This window comes from Petromyzon marinus, chromosome 30, assembly GCF_048934315.1.
Source record: "Petromyzon marinus isolate PM22_M1 ecotype Great Lakes invasive population chromosome 30, UKy_Petmar_22M1.pri1.0, whole genome shotgun sequence".
NCBI classification, from domain to species: domain Eukaryota; kingdom Metazoa; phylum Chordata; class Hyperoartia; order Petromyzontiformes; family Petromyzontidae; genus Petromyzon; species Petromyzon marinus.
In genome coordinates this window covers 2,194,321-2,215,300 of record NC_133696.1, presented here as the reverse complement: position 1 = coordinate 2,215,300, position 20,980 = coordinate 2,194,321, and the positions used below count along the sequence as shown (strand labels likewise).

Genomic DNA, 20,980 nt, shown 5'->3' with positions numbered 1-20,980 from the left:
CGGGGTGACCAATCAGATGTGAATTGGTCTGTAATTTCAGGTAGGGGCTGGACAGCTTTGCAGGAGGGGGCTTGGTGCCAGAGAGATGTTGCGCTCCTTGAGACACGTCAAGTTTCAAGTTCAAGTTTCATTTATTAGGTATAGCCCTGTGAGCCATGCGGCTCTTAAGACAGGGCAGAGGAGTGCGGTGATGGGTGACGAGGTGTGGAGTGGACACCCGCGCGGGGGGCTCTCTGCCCCCCACAGATCGTGATGATGATGATGAACTATGAACTAAGACGACTGGTCTAGCCGGGCTCCAGACTCCCCAGCCAACCCCATCAGAGTCAGAATCGCTCCCTCTGGCGCCTTGCGTGGCTCACTACAAACCCTGGAATCGTTAAATAAAACATCACTGGTGGTGGTGGCGGTGGGGAGTGGAGGAGGTTCAGGGAGGGAGGAAGCTTCCCATCTGGAGAGAGAGAGAGAGAGGGGGCAGCAGAGTGGTTCCGGGAGGGTCCCACACTCGACACTTTCATTCTGCCCCGGTTGGACTCCGGACCCCGGCTGCTGGGTTCAACGTCGCGCCACGACCTCGCCATGCCGTGGGGGCGGCGGCGAGAGCCGCGCGGCGTTTCGCGATCGCCGCTGTTCGTCTCCTTCCTCCTGCTGCTGCTGCTCCTGCTGCTGCTGTCTCTCGCCTGCTGCTGCTGCGGACAGCTCGTGGCAGGTAACGGTGGCGGCGAGGGCAGTGGGGAGGTGGCCGCACGCCCTCGGCCTCCCGCGGCGTCACGGAGTCCCGCGGCGTTCCTCTCGGCGTTGCGTCGAGAGCTGTTGGTGTGGGATGATGATGATGGTGGTGGTGATGGTGTTGATGTTGTTGTTGGTGTTATTGATGTTGTTGTTGCGAGTGGCTGTTCACTACGGTGTTGTGCCATTGTCTCTTGTGGGGAGCGGTTGCGTTGAACCGGTCCTGGGCCTTCTCCCCTAGGTCGACTCAGCCTCAAATGAGTACCTGGTACGGTGCGTAAAAACATCGCCACTGGGGAGACAAAGGCGGCCGGGGACGTGGTGCTGGCCACCCACCCCCCTCGTGTGCCACAGTGCCGGTAGCCTTCACAGGTGCTGCTCGCTAACAGCACTTGCCCCTACAGTCTGTTACAGACTATACGGGGGGATCTTTGTCTTTAGCTGTTTCGTGCCACTGACCAACTCGTGGTGGGCATCGTATATCTGTCTATCCACTGCTGGATGAATCACGTATCCCACTGCTGGATGAAGGCTTCCTAGCGGTGTATTTCCCTGCTCTGGCCGCTGACGTGGGTGTATGACTATGCAGAACTATTTTTTTTGTTTTAAATTTAGACCGGGTAAGGCGTAGTACCACTGAGCTACTTTGCTCTTGTTCAGGAGCGACCTCGCCATCACAAATGACGGCGCAACGCAACGGCTCGTGTCCCGAATCAATCTTTACCTTGCGACCTGGAAGAATCCGATGAGCCAAGAAGCTCTCTTTTTTTTTCCCACAGACGTCCATCGTCACATCATCATCATCCCTGCTACAAGCGACGTGTCCTGTCCGAGCGCCCTATCTGAAGTGCCTCTACACTCAATTTGTCCTCTCCACGCCGCATCTCATTTTTTGATGCCCTCCGTCTTCACTAAATTCGGTGTTACATTTCGAGCGTGCAACCCGTCCAACTCTCTCGTTTCTCCGTGCACTTTCAGAACTTTCGCGCGGATTTTTTTTTTATTTCAAAGTGCCCAACGTTTCTCATTGGTATTTAATGTGTGACACGTGGTATGTGCGCATGTTGGACTTCTTTCGCACCGTACGTAGCCACCCGTGCTAAGCGTGGGTGCGGGGGATGAACAACAAACTAGACATACAATATGCAGTTCTTAACGAAATTAGTTTTCAAACTAGATTTAAAAGCCCCACTGGCTTCCCAATATCTGAAGGAAGAGCGTTCCAGACGGCCGCAGAATCGCATCTGAAAGCGCCGCGCGATATCAGCTATATCCCAGTACATAAAGCTACATAGAACGTTACCAAGATTTGTAAAATGTAGTACTGTACTGTACATGAAAAGAGTGATTTATTTTCTGGTGGCAGAGCCGTTATATATAAAGCAATGGCAAGGGACTACATGAGTAAGATAGAAGGACTTCACGGGGAAGGCAGAAAACTGAGGCTCAAGAGAAGTACGGGCGAAATAAAAGTCACGTAAAAGATGTTTACGAAACGAGCAGAGATCTCTGTCAAGTGTGATGACTAAACGGAGTATCCACACCATTGTGCACGAGGATTAACGTTTTAAAATTGGTGAATATTACCTGCGCTGGGATATAGATTAGAAATATGGTTATTGGTAAATACAATGGAACAAAAGATGACAAGTACTCGAACAAAGAGATGCATGCTGGGAATTACACTGAGAGACGGCAAGAAGAACAAATGGATCAAAGATAAATTGCAAATTATGGATGTCAAAATTTCCCGCACCTTCGATTAGTACGGTTGGCTTTGTACAGTGCAAAAGAAGTTCAACATACGTCATATTGAATGTGAAGACACCTAATTGGGTTTGGGCATGGACACATTTCTTAAAATGTGAATGGCCAATAGACGAGCCTGGTGACTGAATGGCAGCCAAAGGAGGTAATGCCTAGAGGGGATGATGAGATTAGCTCGTGCGCAACAGCGAGATGGAGTATGGCTTCGCCGATACATTATAGAACTATCCACATTATATTGGCCTTTGAAACATCGCATAACGATCCTAAACCTCGAAGTTTGGAAAGTTCGCTTTTGGAGTCTGTGCTGGTAGAAGCATCTGTAAGCATTGCCTTTGATGTGAGCAGGTGCTGAAGTTGGCGAGCGGATGAACTCCCAGGGCTTGGTGACTGGGGAACCACAGAGATGGGACGTCACGGTTCCATACCGGCTCATTGGACGGGACAAGCGGAAGGTCGCGGATGCCACCGCGGGCGTGAGTTTGACCGTCTCCTGCAATCGCTAGGGCCTAGCGCAGGGGTGGAAAAGCTACGGCTCAAAGCCGCATGAGGCCATCCACCTTTAAATGGCCCGCGATCAATATTTAACCATCACTGCAAGCAGTTTTGCTGCACTAATCGGGCACGAGAGGGGAAAATGTTCAAGCTGACAACACACAGTGTTCTAATTGTAGTGCACTCAGTAATTTCTGGAAACAAGTGATTGTGGTGTGTGTTCAAGTGTGGCCTGCCAACGGTATCTGAAAGTAAAATTCGGCCCTCGGTAAGGAAAGGGTTCCGCACCCTTGGTTTAGGGCTTCTAAAAGTCCAGTGCCCATGACGTTCCACATTTACCGGTCTACTCCATTCAGATAAGACAGTAGCACATTTTGTCGCGACACACTACACGGTCGAATGATTGTTAATACGGCTCACGTGACGTAGAGAACTGCGATTCAAATAAAGGCAAAGCGCTTATTTGCGTGTCTACCGTGTGTAGACACATTTCATTTCCTCTGAGAAGAGTGCAATGTGCTAAATGTGGGAAGGTAAGAATCCACTGTGGCTCCAGTTGGGGAAAAACCCCAGCGTAGTCCGTTTCCTTACTGTAATGTGAGTTTCCAAGAGAATGCGCTGTTGATTGCATTCTAATCGAGTCATCAAATCGGGAAATGAAAAATAGCGAGAGAAGAAAAATGAGTGCAGGCCAAAAAGATAATGTTTCATACTTCACGCAAAAACATGCATAAAAACAATTCGGCCTTTGTGCATTATGCAAAAACCCAACAGCATTTCCCAAAGTATTGCATTGTGAATCTCCATCAGTGTTTCTCAGCTCCAGTTATCTTGACCCCCCCCCCCCCATACGGTGTGTGCAGTATGCAGTGGCTTTATTTGCAAATGAATAATTTAAATTATTAGTACAGTACCGTATTCGCACAAAGGTAAAGTGTTTGGGGGGGGGGGGTTGGGGTTTTGGGACTGGAGTTGAGAAAGAGGCCCGCAGAGGGGACTTGCGTTACTTCCAAGTAGAGGCTATTAAAACCACAGACATCTTTGATAAGATGTTGTGAGATAAAGTGTGGGCACACACACAGGCTGAGACTGGGCTGGAGGCTCTTAAAGGATGATTCATCTCACAAAACATAAGTCCTCTTATCTTTTAGAACAGACTATACATCCATTCAGCAGGCTGTGTGGTCAGGCTTGTCCAAACTTTATACTGAGACCAAATATTATTAATGTTAAGTCAATTTCCAGAGCATTCCAATGACATCACTGTAGCATGCGTGCAGTAGTCCTTTTTAATACCACGACTGTGATGTTTCTATAGAGTGTACCTGATAATCACCTAAAATAAATTAATGTTGGACAACCCAGGACAAACATCCTACGTACATGCCTGCAAGATAGCGGCTATTTGTTTGTTGGGTTTTATCTTCAAAGTGGGCACAGCTGTGAGAATTACATCTATGCTTTGAGATGCATTCATGTTTGCATTTTATTTAAGTAAATATTGATCCTTGTGATGAATGATTATCTGATATCGTTTTGATGTGCCACTATTACAGGTACATTCTGAAATGATCCACAAATATGAAGTTGTTGTTTATGGATTGATTGCTGAAACTGTGGGCACTGGATATGATCTTTGTGCCGGACTGCTGCAGAGCAAAATATAACGTGCGGATGACGTCGTTTACAAGTATTCTATTTCTTCTTCCTTGCTTAGGGACGGCACCCAGAAAGGGTTCGATACATAATTGAGGCGGAGGGGACTCAGTACATCTTGTCTCTTCAACGCAACAGGTTTGATGTCGTTTTTATTGACCAAACTATTCGGTTGTGGCAAATACTGAACGATCTGGATGTTTAACTTGCTCAGCACTGCTGATGCACGCTTGGTATGCAGAGTATTGTGTCAAGCAGGGACTAAACTATTTATCAATGGGGTAAGGAATAACAAGTGCACATTACTCTGTAACAGTGGCCTACAAAAACGTCATGGACATCTTACACATGTAGTGACTGACTCGGAGACACTAAGAGTAGGAGGCACTGTTTATTAAACGGCCTAAACAGTTCACACTGGGTAACTACGGCTCCCAGTCAGGACAGCCGGTAGGCTGCCTGACTGGCGACGCTGAGACGGTGAAGACGGTGACGGCGGTGAAGACTCCAGCAGCACGATGGGGATCCTACTCCACACGACAGCCCCGAGCTCCCCTCCCGGGGCCCCTCTTTTACTGCCAGCGTGGCCTGGCTCCGCCCTGGCCACGGCCCCCTTCTGGAACCTACGAGCGGGTTCTCGATGTGCCCCGTCCTTGACCTTTCCCCAACATCCCTCTCTCTGGTCTATCACGTGACCTGCTGTCAGTCAAGGCTGCTATAGCTGCAGATCCCCTTCCCTGCCAGCAACAAGCGCTATGCTGCTAAGTGTCCGATTCTATGTCACTACACATACGTAAAGACATATCCTCCGTATAGCCTTAACAGACTGTTGGGGCAAGTACTGTTTAGTGAGTACCTATGAAGGCCGGCACGGCACACGAGGGGGTGACTTCGAATCCTGCTCACAGCCACCAACACCACTGGTGTTGGAATATAATCGTCACTGGTGTTGGATTATAATCGTCACTGGTGTTGGATTATAATCGTCACTGGTGTTGGATTATAATCGTCACTGGTGTTGGATTATAATCGTCACTGGTGTTGGTGGCCGTGAGCGGGCCACCAACACTAGTCATGGGCCTCCCCTAGATCTACTCAGCCTCATATGAGTACCTGGTGTGGTGTGTAAACCTCACCACTGGGGAGACAAAGGCGGCCGGGCGTGGTGCTGGCCACCCACCTCCATGTGCCGTTTTGGCCTTAACAGGTGCTCGCAAACAGCACTTGCTCCAACAGTGTTTTACACGCTTTGTCTTTGCATAAATGTGTGTGTGAGCACTCTGCACGTGACCGTAGTTGCTAGTGAGCCACAGCGCTCTCCCCCGCAGCACTTAAGTGTGTAGTGGCACCTGCTGATTGAAATGTTGGTGTTTTTCCACCAGCTAATGCAAAAGCACTCCTGATGGAGCATTGTTTTGCATCGCTTTGTCTTTGCGCAAGTGTCAGCAAAACCAACGATAAGCCTTGCACATAAGTGGATATTGGCACATTTACTCATCCTCAATCTAGCAGCAACAGATGAGAAATTGTACATAGCTGCCTGGCCATATCAGAGTTCATTTTAGAAAGATTCGACTGCATTGCTCTCTAAAGCCCTAGTTTGTATTTACTATATTTTAGAAAGATACATTGCCCATTATGCTTGTGCCAATTCACTCAGATTTGAGGGATGGTGCGGGGCAGCACAGTGCTTCGCGTATTGTGCTAATAACCCAGCTGTTGTGAGTTTGACTCATGGCCACAGCGAAGTGATATCTGTGCCAGACCTAGGTACCCCATTAAACCACCCCCATCTGACCAGTGTGGTGAGGTATGGTCAAACAAACCCCATAACCGAAAGGCAAAGGGGGAGGGACCTCATCCATGAGTGGATTGATAATGGGTTGTATACTCTTGTTTGTTTAAGACTCCATGAATTGTCACAATTAAGCATTACTATTTAATTGAGCCTAAGTTGTGTTGTCATTGCGGTGTGTGTAGAATGTATACTGTCTGCATTGTTTCCATGAACCTATGGTGTGTACATGGACATGTAAAGTATTTCATAATTAATACCCTTTATTTTCTGAGCAAAGTCTCTTAGTCTTTAATATTTTTTCAGCAGGGTGTTTTGCATTGGGATGTTTTGTCAGTTACATTTAGTGGGAGTAAACTGGAGTATGTGGAGAAAACCCATGCCAAAGGGGGGATAACCATGCATTTTGCCACAGACAGACTGAATAATCCACTTCTATACAGCCGTCTCCTGCTTCGTCATGAGCATAACAGTTCATTTACATCTCTATTAATGATGTGCGTTTTGTGTGTGCTTGTGCAGTTTATTGTTTTCGGGAGATGCCGAATTTTCACGCCTCGTCAACTCCAACAATGTCCACGGAAACAGGAGCGTAAGTGTTTTGCAATTAATTTTAATAATTAGTAGAACATTATTTAACAAGGGAACCGACAAGATGGCTTTGGATGTTTCTGCCACTACACTTATGGTCTTCATTGAGTTGCTTTATTTTGTCCGATTCAGTATAAATGCCTTTATTACAGTAATAATTGCTGCTTACTACAATCATACTGTAATTAGAGTTAACTTTGGTAATAATAATATAGAGCCACATCTGACATCATTGAATAATCAAACTACACTACAACGTAGAGAATCACGTGATGCCTCATTGGCCAGATGGCTCAATTCTCGGTTGGGGGTTGACCGAGCCTATCATCCCTCCAGGGTCGATAAAATTGCGTACCACTTTTTGGCGACCTCAGTAGTGTTTTTCCTTTAGACAGACTCAGACTGGGCAGAGGTATTGAGCAGGTATCTGTGAGATGTAACTATAATCACCATCATTATCGGTTACACTTTGTCCACTGCCAAGGGAAGAGCCACCCACGCTCCCCACATTGCTTTATGAATCGATTAAATGGTGCTCCCCCCACCCCACCCACCCCAACCCCTCCTGTCAATCTGCTTGGGCTTTTTTTTTGCTGATGCCACTGTCCTCTGGCTGTTGCAGGAGCACTGCTTCTACCAGGGCCACGTCGAGGGGCACGGGGGCTCCGCTGTGGCTCTGAGCACCTGCCGTGGGCTCAGGTGGGTGAGCCACTGCAACGCATGGCGCGGCGTTTGGTCGCGTGAATGCGCCACTGTTGCGACCAGCAATCCAGGTGCCGGTCAGTTGCGTGTAGAGAATTATTTTTTTTTTTTAAGAGCGAACACCGCTCAATAACTTTCGAGCAATGAATGTTCCTGTTATACGAGGCATGTGACCCGACCATACTTGACATCTGTTAAAGAGTGCTTCATAGCTCATTGGATTCCTCCAGTCTAAATAAAAATCCTGAGTATTGCGGCCTCTACTGGCTGCCACTGGGTGCCTAATTGCGCTTCTGTTCACCTATGGCCAACCGCTCCCTCTGCGTGCAGGGGCCACTTCAGCGTGGGGGACGTGAGCTACGGGGTGGAGCCGTGGGGGGGGGCTGGCGTGGCGGGGGAGAGGGTGGGGAGCCTCCACCGCGTCTTCCGTCTGAGCGACGCGTTCCCCGCCTCGAACTCCTCCTCCTCCGCTTGCGGCGTCGTCCACCCGGAGGAGCCCACGCTGCACCACGACCCGGCGCTGGAGCGGCTCGGGGGCCAGCAGCAGCTCCACTTCCGGGTCGGTCACGCTGCCAGGTCCACTCCGCTCTGCCCGTGACTTCACTTGGTGCACGTGAAGTCACGGACAACCAGGAATCGCATGAGAGTGTGTGTTTTGTGGAGAGGGGTAGTATCGCGGTTAGAGCACTGTGCTACACACCCGGTGGCCGTACTTCGATTCCCTACCACGGCTAACATCAGTGGTGTATATCTGAACTGGTCCTGGGCCCCCTCCTAGGTCGACTTAACCTTAAATGAGCCACCTGGCGTACTGGGGAGACGAAAGCTACGGTGCCAGCCTTCTTAATCGGTGCTCGCTTAACAGCACTTTCTCCAAACAGCCCGTCTGGCTATATGTGGGATATTTGTATTTTTTTTTGTATTTTTGTCGTGGGTATGATTCAAGTAGGTTTTGGTTAAAATTGCGGTGCAGTTATATACAAAACGTCGTCATAGGCCAGTTTTTTTTTATTACAACAAAACGAGAGCCCGATACAGCGCGGCTCGGATGACGGGGTATCACAGTCCAATATAGATGATGCCAAGTGGGAGGTGGGGGGAAAGACGGGGTCCAGCTACCTCAACCGAGTGAGGACATCATGTCGGGGAGAAGATGAAGATTTAAATGGGGGAGTGTAACCGACCTGAACACCACGGGCAGAAGGGGGTCATCGGTTGAGTTTTAATAACAGAACGGTGTGCGGTTGTTCTCCTGCAGAGGAAGCGGAACGTGCTGCCCAGCACACGCTACGTGGAGCTTCTCTTCATCCTGGACAACACCCTGGTAAGTGGAAAGTGGCACCTCTATGAATCAATGGCTAAATGAGAAGCCGTTTTAGATGTAATGGAAATCGGATACCCGGCCTCAAAGACACGAAGCTTGCCCCACCTTGAGGAGGTGATGACTTAGGGGTGCTTGAAACAAACATATTTTGTTTTGCATGTGTGTACATTGATTATTTATTCCATTATCATTAGCCATGACCACTACACTGCTGGATGAAGGATTCTCGAAGCCACCCCGCACGGTCCCATAGAGCTCCTGCCCACGACGAGAAGACATCGTTTCCTCGCCGAGGTGGATGTCCATTGGGGCATGCTCTCTCCCCTTTAGCTGCCACTCCCATCATTAGTTTTAAACTAATTTATAAAAATGATCATCGTAGCTATGTTTGCATTGCCTACATGACCATTGGCTGGGGGCCCGCTTCAAACCAATACGACAACCTAGGGAAGACTTCATCCAGCATTGGATAGATCTTGGCTGCTGACGACAATCATGATATTGATGATGCCCTGTTGTGATGTTGTGTGCATGCGTGAGCGTAGTACACTGGACAATATCAATCCAACAAGACGCTGGCAGTTCACGACATGGCCGAGCTGGCCAACCTGGTGGACTCGGTGAGTCATGAGTGACTGGTCACCGCTTCTTTCCAACTCGCCGCTGCAGCTCGAGAGACTCTTGAGAGCGCAAGGCTGTCCCCTTTGTATCGAGGGCCAGATTGAATAACACGTCGTCAGGAAAACGAGGTTTCGATAGGTCGAGCAGTTTACCAAGCTGGGCGTTACAATGGCAGCCAGAGGTTGGCAACCAATGGGAAGCTGAAAAGCCACGTGGTCAAAAACTGTAAGAGCAGACGTTCAGGTACGGTTGCCAACTCCGCATCATCTGAAAAATTTGGCAGAAATTATGGCGAAAGGTGGTATCGTCTCTGGACGACCAGTGTGAATTTCGTCACTGAAATCTTTGTCTAGGTATATCGTTTACCTCATTAAAATAAAAAAGGATAGATTTATACATAAACTTAAACGCTGGTTATGCAGTGCGAAGATGAGCATGTGTGTGTGTATGTGGGGAGCGGCAGTGTCGTAGTTAGCACACAGCCCTACGAACCCAACAACCCGATTTTAAAGCCGACATCGGTGACAAATTTCTGAAGCTCCCGTAGGCCAAAATCAGCCTTAAAAATTAGTATCTGGTATCGTGTGCAGTGGACGCCACATTGTATCAGCACTGGGGAGACAAAGGGGGCCGGGCTTGGTAATGGCCATGCACCCGCTCGCGTGCCGTGCTGGCCTTTATAGGCGCTAGCTAACAGCACTTGATCCGACAGTCTGTTGTATGTACGCATGTTGAACTTATTTTTCACCATACGTAGCCAACCGTGCTAATCAGAGGTGCGGGGGGAAGGACAACAATATCAACACTAAACACTGTGAAGGCTTCACGGGGGGACTCCATGTGGCGGTGTGCGTGTGCGCGTGGCAGTATTACCGCGTGCTGGACATTCGGGTGGTGCCCGTGGGGGTGCACGTCCTCTCGGCCCAAGAGGAGGCGGCGGTGATGGCGGAGGGTGACTCGGCGGGGACCGTGCTCGGCAAGTTCCTCAAGTGGCGGGAGAGCAACCTGGACTCGATGAAGCGGCACGACAACGCCCAGCTCATCACGTGAGCCTCGCTGCGGCGGTGCCGCCGTAGGATCGGCGAGACCTGGAGGAGGCCAAGCTGCCCCTCACCTTGTCGAAGGCTCGGCTCGGCCCCATCTTCTAAATGCTCCTCCGATTAGCGTGGTTGGCTACGTGCGGTGCGGAAGAAGTTCCACATAGCGTACATACGTCAAGTGAAAAGATCAGTTTAACACGTGGACTTTCGCGAGCAATATTATCCATAAGACGTTTTTTGTTGGATTAGATTGCGGACATATAAAGTGTCGTTAAACCTGCCACACAGGTGTGCTGTACGAGTAACGATGCTTTGTTTACGTGACAAACCTTACTAATTGGCTGTGTCGGGTGGTGGCGGGTTTAACGACACATATCTATGCGATCTCACCCAAAAAAAAACCTCCATTGTCAAGTCAAAAGATGTCAGCGGAGTGTTTTAACACCAGTCACAATGAGCCATGGTATGTCGGAGCCTTTCTTCGTATATAGACGGAGCGAGAGCGAGAACAGAATACATGACGAAACCAGATCATATCGCTACTCGATCTAATTAGCATTTAAACATGTTTAAAATGTGTGTCGGCCCCCCTCCCCCAGAGTTTTTGTGACAAGGTCACAACAGGGACCCATCCCCCCACCCACCCATTTCCAAAACATTGTGTTTGACAGGTGTTCACTGATAAACCCTCCCATCGATTGGATGAGTTACCATTGTTTAGCTTTGTGATTCGATTCGGAAATAGATGCTTTTTTGTCTCGTTCAGATTGCCTCGTTGGTATTGTTTCTAATGCTATGCTTTTTTTTCCATCTCATTCGTATAGTGTTGGCGTACAAACATAACACCGGCGTTTATTTTGCACGAATCGTAAAGAACCGATTCTCGCACGCACAATGTGGTGTGTGTAAGATGAGCGTAAGACTCGATTACCGCTTGCTCGATCGGTGTCGTTGCACGCCTGCTCCGTATGTCTGAGTCGGTGACCCGTAAGCGTATTTCGCGAGCGGTTAAACCGATCGTTTTTTTGTGCCTGCAGCGCACGGCAGTTTCAGAGTATCCTGGGCATGGCGTACGTGGGAACGGTCTGTCTACGAGCAACATCTGGCGGAATCAACACGGTAAGTGGTGTGAAGCAAGGCAATGGCCCAACGTTGGATGTGCTTGGAACCGTTGGATCAATAGAAAGTGTTGCAGGCTGTGGGACTCAGTGGTGACCAGCAGAGGGCAGTGCAACAAAATTCATTGTACTGTGCGCGTGTATTGTGCAGCGGTTAGCGCTACGCCGCGCTACGAACCCGGCGACCCGAGTTCGATTTTCGCTCACGGCCAATACCAGTGACGATTATCTGAACCGGTCCTGGGCCTCCCCGAGGTCGACTCGGCCTCAAATGAGTACCTGCTGCGGTGTGTAAACATCACCGCTGGGGAGACAAAGGCAGTCGGGCGTGGTGCTGGCCACCCCCACCCCCTCGTGTGTCGTGCAAGCCTTCATTAGGCGCTCGCTAGCAGCACTTGCCCCAGCATTCTGTTAAAGCTATTTTCTGTGCGCTTGTGTAACTCACAGCTGGTGGGGAGCAGTGTGCTGATGACGGCGTCCGTGCTGTCCCACGAGCTGGGACACAATCTGGGCATGAGCCACGACGACAACCGCACCTGCAGCTGCGCCGCCGAGCACGGCTGCATCATGGGGGCGGTCATGGGGTAACTAACTACCGACAATAATGATGAGCTTTAAAATAATGTATTGAGCATCATTAATGCACATTGCATCCAAAAACACTGTAGGATTCATAACGCGCGCGGTTTTCACACGCGCGGTCGCGCCTCCGACCTCCTGCGTGCTCAGCGACATCTTGCCGCGACTTTAGCTGGATGTGTGGGGAGTGATAGTGTAGCAGTTGGCACGCTGCGCTATGAACCCGGCGGCTAGAGTTCGATTTCCTCTCGCGGCCAACAGCAGTGACAATCATCTTAACCGGTCCTGGGCCTCACCTAGGCTGATTCAGCCTCGAATGAGTACCTGGTGAGGTGTGTAACCATCGCCACTGGGGAGACAAAGGCGCCCGGGCGTGGTTGTTTGCCACATCGCCCCATCGTGTGCCGTTCCGGTCTTCACAGGTTGCTACTCGCTAAAAGCACTCGCCCCAACAGTCTGTTAAAGGCAACACGGGGGATCTTTGCGGTGCGCCATCGCCCAGGTCGCCACCGGCGACGGTGTTCAGTGGCTGCAGCGAGGACGACCTGGAGGGGCTGGTGAACGGGGCCACCTGCCTGCTGAACGTGCCCAAGGCGGACGAGGCCTTGCGTCCTCCCGTCTGCGGGGACAAGATGCTGGACGCCGGCGAGGAGTGCGACTGCGGCTCCCCCGAGGTGAGGCGGCCGCCCGCCTGGATCCAGTCATTCATTCAACGAGTCATTCATTTGTTTGCGCATTTGATTCATTTGTTGTTATACGATTATTTATTCTGGTCATTCATTATTTTGTTAATGTGGTCGTTCATTGGTTTCAGGTGAGTGCTACCCGTCTTCGCCGACATTAATTTATTCTTTATTATTTTTAACACATCTTTGTCTTTGTAGGTGCTCACAAACAGCACTCGTTCCACCAGTCAATTCGGGGCTATACGAGGTTCTTTGTCGTGGAGCAATAATGGTGCAGTGGTCAGTGCTAACAAGTCGGTGACTGAGTTCGATTCCCGCTCACAACCAATGAACAGCTGAACCAGTCCTGTGCATCCACTAGCTCGACTCGGCCATAAATGTGTACTTGGTGCAGTGTATAAACATCAGCACTGGAGAGACAAAGGCGACCAGGGGTGGTGTTGCCCACCCCACCTCTTCGTGTGCCATTCTTACCTTAATACTACAGGTTGCTTCAAAAAATGTTAATGCAAAAGGAACGGATAATACACTGTAACATGATAACAAATGTAATTTTTTATTTAAAGCTTTCGTGACTGCAGTAATTCATATTCTTAGTTTTTTCGGTAAAGTCACGTTGAAGAGAAACAACAAAATAACAAAATATATATAAAACAATAAAAAATTCTCACGACGTTTCGACCATAACTCAAACGGTCATCATCAGGTGTGTCGGTTTGCATAAATTTATTTTGAAAACGGCATATTTATTTATTTATATATAAAAAAATACCGTTTGCGTCACGCGCAACGATTGGCAGTTTGCCCAGGACTAGTCCATCTATTTTTTTGAAAAGAGGAGGGGGGAGACGAAATTTGTTTTTATGTATGCTGTCTGAAAGCCACTGTAAGCGTGAACAATCAATCAAGAACTGAAATGATTTATCAAATCTTTCCAATGATTGCTAAGATAGAATCCATCTTCTCGGTTGAAATTGTCTCTGTGCTTGTATATGTGGATAGCCTCATGAACGAATCTCTCATGGAAGCCAGATGGCTTACAAAGAACCTCCGTCTTGGAAAAGTCAATGGCATGTGAGCCTACTGAATTAGAACAATGATCTGCTACGGCCGAGGTGTTGGTCCTACCGTGTTTAAGGTCTGCTTTATGTTCACGAATGCGGTCCGAGATATGGCGTTTGGTTTCTCCAATGTAACTACTACCACAGAGGCAACTTAGTTTGTAGACACCAGGGTATTGTATGTCCGGAATCACATCTTTTACAGACGGAACCAGATCACGGATTTTATGTAATGTGTTGAAACGGACCTGGATCTTGTGTTTATTCAAGATTTTGGAGATCTTTTTTGTGATCCCAGCAATGTAGGGTAAAGTGATGGTTTTGAAAGGCTCCTCAAGAGGGTTCTTCTTCATGGTTTGAGTGATAGCTTTGCGGATTGTATAGTCGGAGTAACCATTAGCCCTAAGAGCTTGGTGTACGTGCTTGAGTTCACTGCTTATGTGTTCCTGGTCGGATATGCATTGGGCTCTATGATACAGAGTCTTGATGAGAGAATTCTTCTGTGATGGATGGTGGTGGGAATCCGGTTTCAGTTAAGCATCCGTATGGGTAGCTTTCCTGTAGACAGAGTGGCTCATTGAACCATCAGGTCTCTTTTTAATTAGGACATCCAAAAAAGGTATCTTGCCATCTATTTCGACTTCCATGGTAAATCTGATGGCTGGGTGTATGGAATTGATGTGGTCGAAGAATTGGTCTAGAGCAGGCCGGCCATGTGGCCAGATGACAAAAGTGTCATCCACGTACCTCTTCCATAATGTTAATAGCTTCAAAAAGTCGGTCTCCACTTGTTCACCATAATTGTCGACACGTGCCTGGAATCTCCTCCAGGTGGTCTCCAGAACCCGGAGGCAGCACATGTCACGTGGTATTGTCGCAAATTCCCAGAAGTATTAACATTTTTACGAAGCACCCTGTAGTTGTTCACTATAACAGCACTTGTCCCCACAGGTCGTTGAAGGCTACATGGGTGATCTTTGTCTTTGTGTTGCAGGAGTGCGACAACGAGTGCTGCGACGCCCGCACCTGCCGGCTGCGATCTGGAGCGCGCTGTGCCTACGGCTCCTGCTGCAAGGACTGCCAGGTCAGAGGTCGTCTCAGTGAACAGCTTCACGATTTCCCGGTCGTACGTGTTAGACAAGACATGGTTTCATCATTCGTATAATCGTCAGGTGGCCTTTTACTCTTGCATATAAGTCAGTCAACTGCGGGGTCGGAGCTCATCGTGCCGTGCAGGTCATCGGGGATGTTTGACCATACTTAGCCATGTTGACCAGTGCACGGGTTGGTGAATGCAGAGAGCATAGCAACACAGTGCAATAATAGAATTTTCTGCACTGCGCAGAGAAGGAAAGGAGATGGCAGTATGTATGTAGAACTTCTTTTGCACCGTATGGTAGAGCAAGGCAGCAATGGAAACTTCATAGAGAAGCAGCAGTCGGTTATAATAGGCAGGAGGAAACGAAGGCCTTCAGCCTGTACCTAAATTGGGAAACAGTATCGAGAGTGAGAAGAGCCAGGAGAAATTCTAGAGAGGGAACAACAACAAAGAAGGAGTGGCCTCCTATTTGAGCATATGTTAAGGGTTTGACAGAGGGCGTCGGTTGCTTGAAGGGTAAACACACGGAGGGGAATGGAGTAAGATGAGAGGGAAAGAGTAGATGAGGGTTGATCTGATGGGGTGATATATGGCAGAGATGTCGTGCATCATTTGGAGATAAAATGTGAGGGTAATGTGGAGGCCGCGGATGACACAATCGCTGTGACTCGAGATATGACGAAGGCACATTTTTGTTGTGTTGGCTGTGCCGCTGGCAGTTTGTGGGCCAGGGCGAGGTTTGCCGAGCGGCCCAGGGCGTGTGCGACCTGCCCGAGTTCTGCTCCGGCTCGGCCGCCTCCTGCCCGGACGACTCGTTCCTGCAGAACGGCCACCCCTGCCAGAACGCCGCCGCCTACTGCTACAACGGCGTCTGCCAGACGTACACGTCGCAGTGCGAGGCCATCTGGGGCCCCGGTGGGTAGCCCACAGCCCTCAGATCCACTCCGGCACCCCAAGCCAACCGCAGCACGAACTGTGAATGTTGTTTTATACTACTTTGTGTGCTGGCCGTTTGTCTTGGCTAAATCATTTGTGAGGCTTTGTTTTGAAAGTCGCAATACAAACAAAATGGTGATGTGATTTTGATGGCGTTTCTCAGAATCAAATCCTGCTTCTGACGAATGCTTCTTGACCGTCAACACAAAAGGCAACGAGTTTGGCAACTGTGGAACGGTCCCCAGTGGCAAGTACAAGTCCTGCTCCCGCAGGTGTGTATCTCACCTACTCTCTTACTATTATTGTTGTTCGTCCGTCTCGTTGGGGCAACACCTACACACCACTAGCGTTATCTTCCTTCCATCGTGTGGACTCCTGGGCAGCGATTAAGAGATTATCGTGCATAGGTTCGGTCCGTTCTCAGATGTTATGGAGCTAGTAAGTATTTGGTCTTCCAACGTTGCCTCTTCTCATCAGGGGGGACCTCTGTAAGGCGGTTATTGCCAGGCCTGATGATCTTGTGATATGGCTATACCATTTTAGTTTACTCTTGCAATTCAGTTACTGTAACCGGTCCAGCAGTAATTACGATATAGCAATGTACATTCACCGTTTGAAAACACTACACATCTCTGCCTCTTGTGGCCCCAAACTGGACATTGCCGCCCCCTGTGCCATGCCAGGGACGTCAAGTGCGGGAAGCTGATCTGTGAGAGCAAGAACAATCAGCCGCTCATCGGCCACACGGTGCCAAACTTCGCCTTCTATGGCCAGTGCCGGGCGGTGGATTACAACCTGGGCAGCGACGTTCCCGACCCGGCTCTCGTGCAGTCCGGCACCAAGTGCGCCGACGGCATGGTGAGTGAAGCGTGCGGGGGGAAGAAACGCGGTGGGAAGCCAACCGAGCAGCAGAAGCCCTGGGGTCGGTTGAGGAACGACAGAGGTCGTTTAGAGTTCACGGCCAGCAAATGTATGTATGTAGAACTTATTTCGTACGCACACCGTACACAGCTAACTGTGCTAATTGGAGATGCCGGGAAGGACAACAAGCTAAACAAAGCATTGGGAAGAGCTTTTTCGAAGAAGAATTAAGGAAGTGGATGTGGAAAAGCCCGTATGGTGAAATTTGAAATTAGATTTGCTTGATTATGATAGACAAACCCCAGAATGATATTATATATGTACATGCCAGTTAAAAGTGTAAAACCTATTACTATATCTTGTTACTGGCAAAGGAGGTCTCATAATGTAAATGCTCACCCCGAGCCCTCAATACTCTGATAGTGCGCTGTTTTTGAGTTGTACGCCTTTTGGCGTCTTCTGGTCCAACACCAGTGGAGACTAGGCTCTAAGAAAAGCCGTCTCGGGTGTGGACCAATCAAATTCAAGGACAGTGCATATTATTATCAGAGTTGTCTCTTTTGTTTGCATTTTGACTGCTTGTGTTGTGGTTATTGCAAACATGATGCCTTGAATAAAGGTGTCAGTTTTTGTGCCATTACTACACCAGTTATTGCTTACATCAATGGACAGCCTGGCTAATACATTTTTGATCATTTTGGAAAACTGATCTGGAGTAGATTAAACAGAACTGCAGCCAGTAATTTAATTTACATTGTGTGCCCCTATGGACATTGTGATCATTTGCTGGCAATTGTGATTGGTCCAAAACTCATGAACTTTTCGTCACATGAGCTTGGATCATATCGGCAGTATGCATCATTTACTCTGGTCTTTTTATAAATCAGGTATTTGCAAAAACTTTCAAATGTATGTTGGATTGGTAGAACAGTTAGGTATTCTGTGTCACGTGCATTTAGAAAGCTTGTGATTGGTGGGGTCTTTTTTATGAGTGGTTCATAAGATATCTGTACCTTTGGATCAGTCCCATTGCAAATACTTGTCTTGGCTACATCACCCATCATATGTACGTAGCCAATCATGCTAATCGGAGGTGAGAGGGGGGACAAAAAACAAAATTCAACGTAATTTTCACACTCATGCTATAGATTTATAACATTCTACAAATGATCTGTTGTCCGTGGATAAGGCTGTAATAGGGTTTAACCTTTTGACCATTTAACCTTTGTTTCAGGTGTGCTTCAATCAACAATGTCAAGACGCAAGAGTGTTAAACTATTCTATTGACTACACGAGCATATGCAATGGCCATGGGGTAAGAATATGTTGTTATTACTCGATACATACAGTCAGCTCCCAATAGGTCATAAGTGCCTCTGTGGGGCATTTTCGCCAAATTTTAACCTATTGGGCATGGGGCTAGTGGCAACACAAACGCGGCTTGAAATTGGTGAGTGGAGTTCAGTTTGGTTCCTGGCCACAGTTGGTGACATGACTTTGGTTCCTGTCCACAGCAAACATCAGTAGTGAGTGCTATCTGACCGTTGTTATAATTGGAAGCAAAAACTTCAAAAATGTTCGTTTAAATCAAATTGTAGGTGCCAAAGGGAGTAATTGGACATCTGACTACTGGACATCTGTGAAAGAGCTTTATAGCTCATTGGATTCCTCCGGGAATAAATAAATATTCGGATTCCGAGTATGAATTTCACAGCGGTCGTGTAAATCGTAGCAGTGCCCCCATCACAGTGGACAGAGAACGAAGCTAGCATGCGCGTCGAGGTATTCGCTTTCTTTTTTCGCAGGCGCGGTCAATCCGCAAGCCGCGGATAATCAAGACTTAACGCTTCGTTTTGTTCGCTGGTGCCCATATGTCACAGGAACACAACAACCACAAGCACTGCCACTGCGCGGAGGGCTGGGCTCCGCCAGACTGCTCCTCCACGGGATGTGGGGGCTCCATAGACAGCGGCCCCACCTGCAAGAGTACGTTGGGGTTTTTTTTTTTACTTCACGCGCACGTTTAATCCAGGAAAGCCTCGCGACTTTTTTTTTTTAGGATGACCCGCGGTGAGGAGAGCAGGTGAGGGCAGGTTGATGATTGATGTGACTGATCTCATCACAGCAAAATTGTGGGGTCGTTTTTTTAAAGCCGTCAAATCTGGACCCCGACGCGTGGGCACTCAATGGTCTATTCTTGTGAATGATGTCTACTCTTGAAAACGAATTTGTATAGATTGACATTTTTTCTTTAGAACTGCGTTGTTTAGTTTGTTGTCCATCCCCCGCACCTCCAATTAGGAGAGTTAGCTACGTACGGTTCGAGAAAAGTACATGTCAGGGGATCTTTAACGTCTACAGTGAATCAGACGGCGCACGTTATGACGGTTATTACACACCGCAGTAATAATCAGGGTGGCCGCTGCATTTGAACCCTGACTCTATGCAACACGCGGCAAATGTCCTACCACAAAGGACATGTCACCACCCCAAAGTAAGTGGGCACACGTGTAAAGTTCACAGCACGTTTCTTTGAGGTCAGAGCACTGAACCGGCACTGCTCAGATGCTGGGTTCAAACCCAGGTTTTCAGCCGCCCGCGATTAAACCGAGTTCTCATCTGTAACGAGCTGACAAGTCTCAGACCGGTCACCTTTGACTTCCCAAAAAAAACCTTCGCGTTCAAGTTGGTTCTGCACTATATCTCGCTATTTGCATGCGCTGAGAATTAAAATGTTGGTTTGATTGTTACGGGATTAAAATTACTCATTCGGGGCAGGTTGGGAAAGTATTGCCCTCTACTGTATGGACCAGAGCTCACTTCACGGGATCTTAGAGGTAGCTCTGTGATATCCACTTCCGTGGGCAGTTCTCTAACATGAAGGGTTGTGCTGCTCTGCGAGTGATGTGAAAGGATACTTCATTTAATGACATCAACCCACACGCAAGAGAGAACACTCAAAGAAGGCACAGATTGGTTAACAATCAATGGCTAACAATTCCCTCTCGGAGCTCTTATCTTCGTCGCCTGTTCTAAGCTGGGAGCACGGTTTCATCTCCTCTGCACCAAACTGCCACAAGGCAACACGTGGCTTGTGGTTGCCGAGTGGTGCGCCTGCTCTTTTTTTGCCATTTGTTTCCAGAGCGCAGCAGGCTGTGGCCGCTGTCGGTGACGCTGCTTATCGTTGGAGGAATAGCCATCTACCTTTACAGGAGATATTACAGCAACAAAAAAAGGTACTCGTTTGCCCCCCTTTCGTCCGCTTGCTGTTGCTATCGCAGGCCAAATATCAAAATCACTTGGCCCCACCCGCTTGCGCTCACGTACTTGTGAACTGCGCGCACACAAATGGAGGAAAAGAGAAGGGGAAGACAGAAAAGCAGGTGGTTAGACGAGGGTGGCACAAGATGTAGAAGAGAATTGTTCAGATTGAATGAACGAGAATTAATGGCTGAAGAAAGAGGGCCATGGAGGACGTTCGTTCGGCCCCATTATCGTCAATGAGCTGACGGAAAGGACAGATTACGACGACGTTGATGAATCGTACACTCCTCATCAGTGACAACAAAAATGTTTCCCCCTGCTGAAAATGACCAACTGGGGTGTTGGAAATTCCACCTTTCCATGTTGGCGCCCAGTCTATTTTTACAGGATTTACCACTGTTGATGACCCACAAAATGGTGGTCACTTTATCGGCCCCCGGAGGGACGATGGTCCAAGTCGACTTCTCCAAATCAGGATTGTGAATGCACGTGCTCCCTCCCTTGGCTGCCATTGGTCTCCATCACTGGCCACTTATAAGGAGATAGGCTCCACCGTGTATTGATTAGTATTTGTAATAATGATTCGAGCCTGCTTATTCTTTGGAACCTGCTGTCTTGGCACAAGTACACTGGCCACACAGCTAGCTGTGTCTGTG

At 48.6% G+C, this 20,980-nt stretch overlaps 1 protein-coding gene and 1 long non-coding RNA gene across 2 annotated transcripts in view; one reads left to right on the top strand and one right to left on the bottom strand.

Annotated features, from left to right (window-relative positions):
• The first annotated feature begins 438 nt into the window (after positions 1-438).
• The window catches only part of LOC116947442 (disintegrin and metalloproteinase domain-containing protein 9-like), a 27,008-nt gene continuing 6,466 nt past the window's right edge, over positions 439-20,980 (top strand). The window contains exons 1-19 of the mRNA XM_032963188.2: positions 439-709; positions 2,845-2,972; positions 4,709-4,785; positions 6,965-7,034; positions 7,656-7,732; positions 8,066-8,294; positions 8,994-9,059; positions 9,605-9,679; positions 10,548-10,726; positions 11,758-11,839; positions 12,286-12,422; positions 12,920-13,091; positions 15,159-15,248; positions 15,983-16,178; positions 16,363-16,471; positions 16,883-17,057; positions 18,295-18,375; positions 18,941-19,046; positions 20,203-20,296. Of these exons, the coding sequence (XP_032819079.1) occupies positions 580-709; positions 2,845-2,972; positions 4,709-4,785; positions 6,965-7,034; positions 7,656-7,732; positions 8,066-8,294; positions 8,994-9,059; positions 9,605-9,679; positions 10,548-10,726; positions 11,758-11,839; positions 12,286-12,422; positions 12,920-13,091; positions 15,159-15,248; positions 15,983-16,178; positions 16,363-16,471; positions 16,883-17,057; positions 18,295-18,375; positions 18,941-19,046; positions 20,203-20,296 (2,273 nt within the window). The 5' untranslated portion in view covers positions 439-579. The remainder of the gene's footprint in view (positions 710-2,844; positions 2,973-4,708; positions 4,786-6,964; positions 7,035-7,655; positions 7,733-8,065; positions 8,295-8,993; positions 9,060-9,604; positions 9,680-10,547; positions 10,727-11,757; positions 11,840-12,285; positions 12,423-12,919; positions 13,092-15,158; positions 15,249-15,982; positions 16,179-16,362; positions 16,472-16,882; positions 17,058-18,294; positions 18,376-18,940; positions 19,047-20,202; positions 20,297-20,980) is intronic.
• Positions 19,585-20,980, bottom strand: part of LOC116947445 (uncharacterized) — a 12,419-nt gene continuing 11,023 nt past the window's right edge. Inside the window, exon 2 of the long non-coding RNA XR_012945660.1 lies at positions 19,585-20,394. This is a non-coding gene — a long non-coding RNA (uncharacterized LOC116947445). The remainder of the gene's footprint in view (positions 20,395-20,980) is intronic.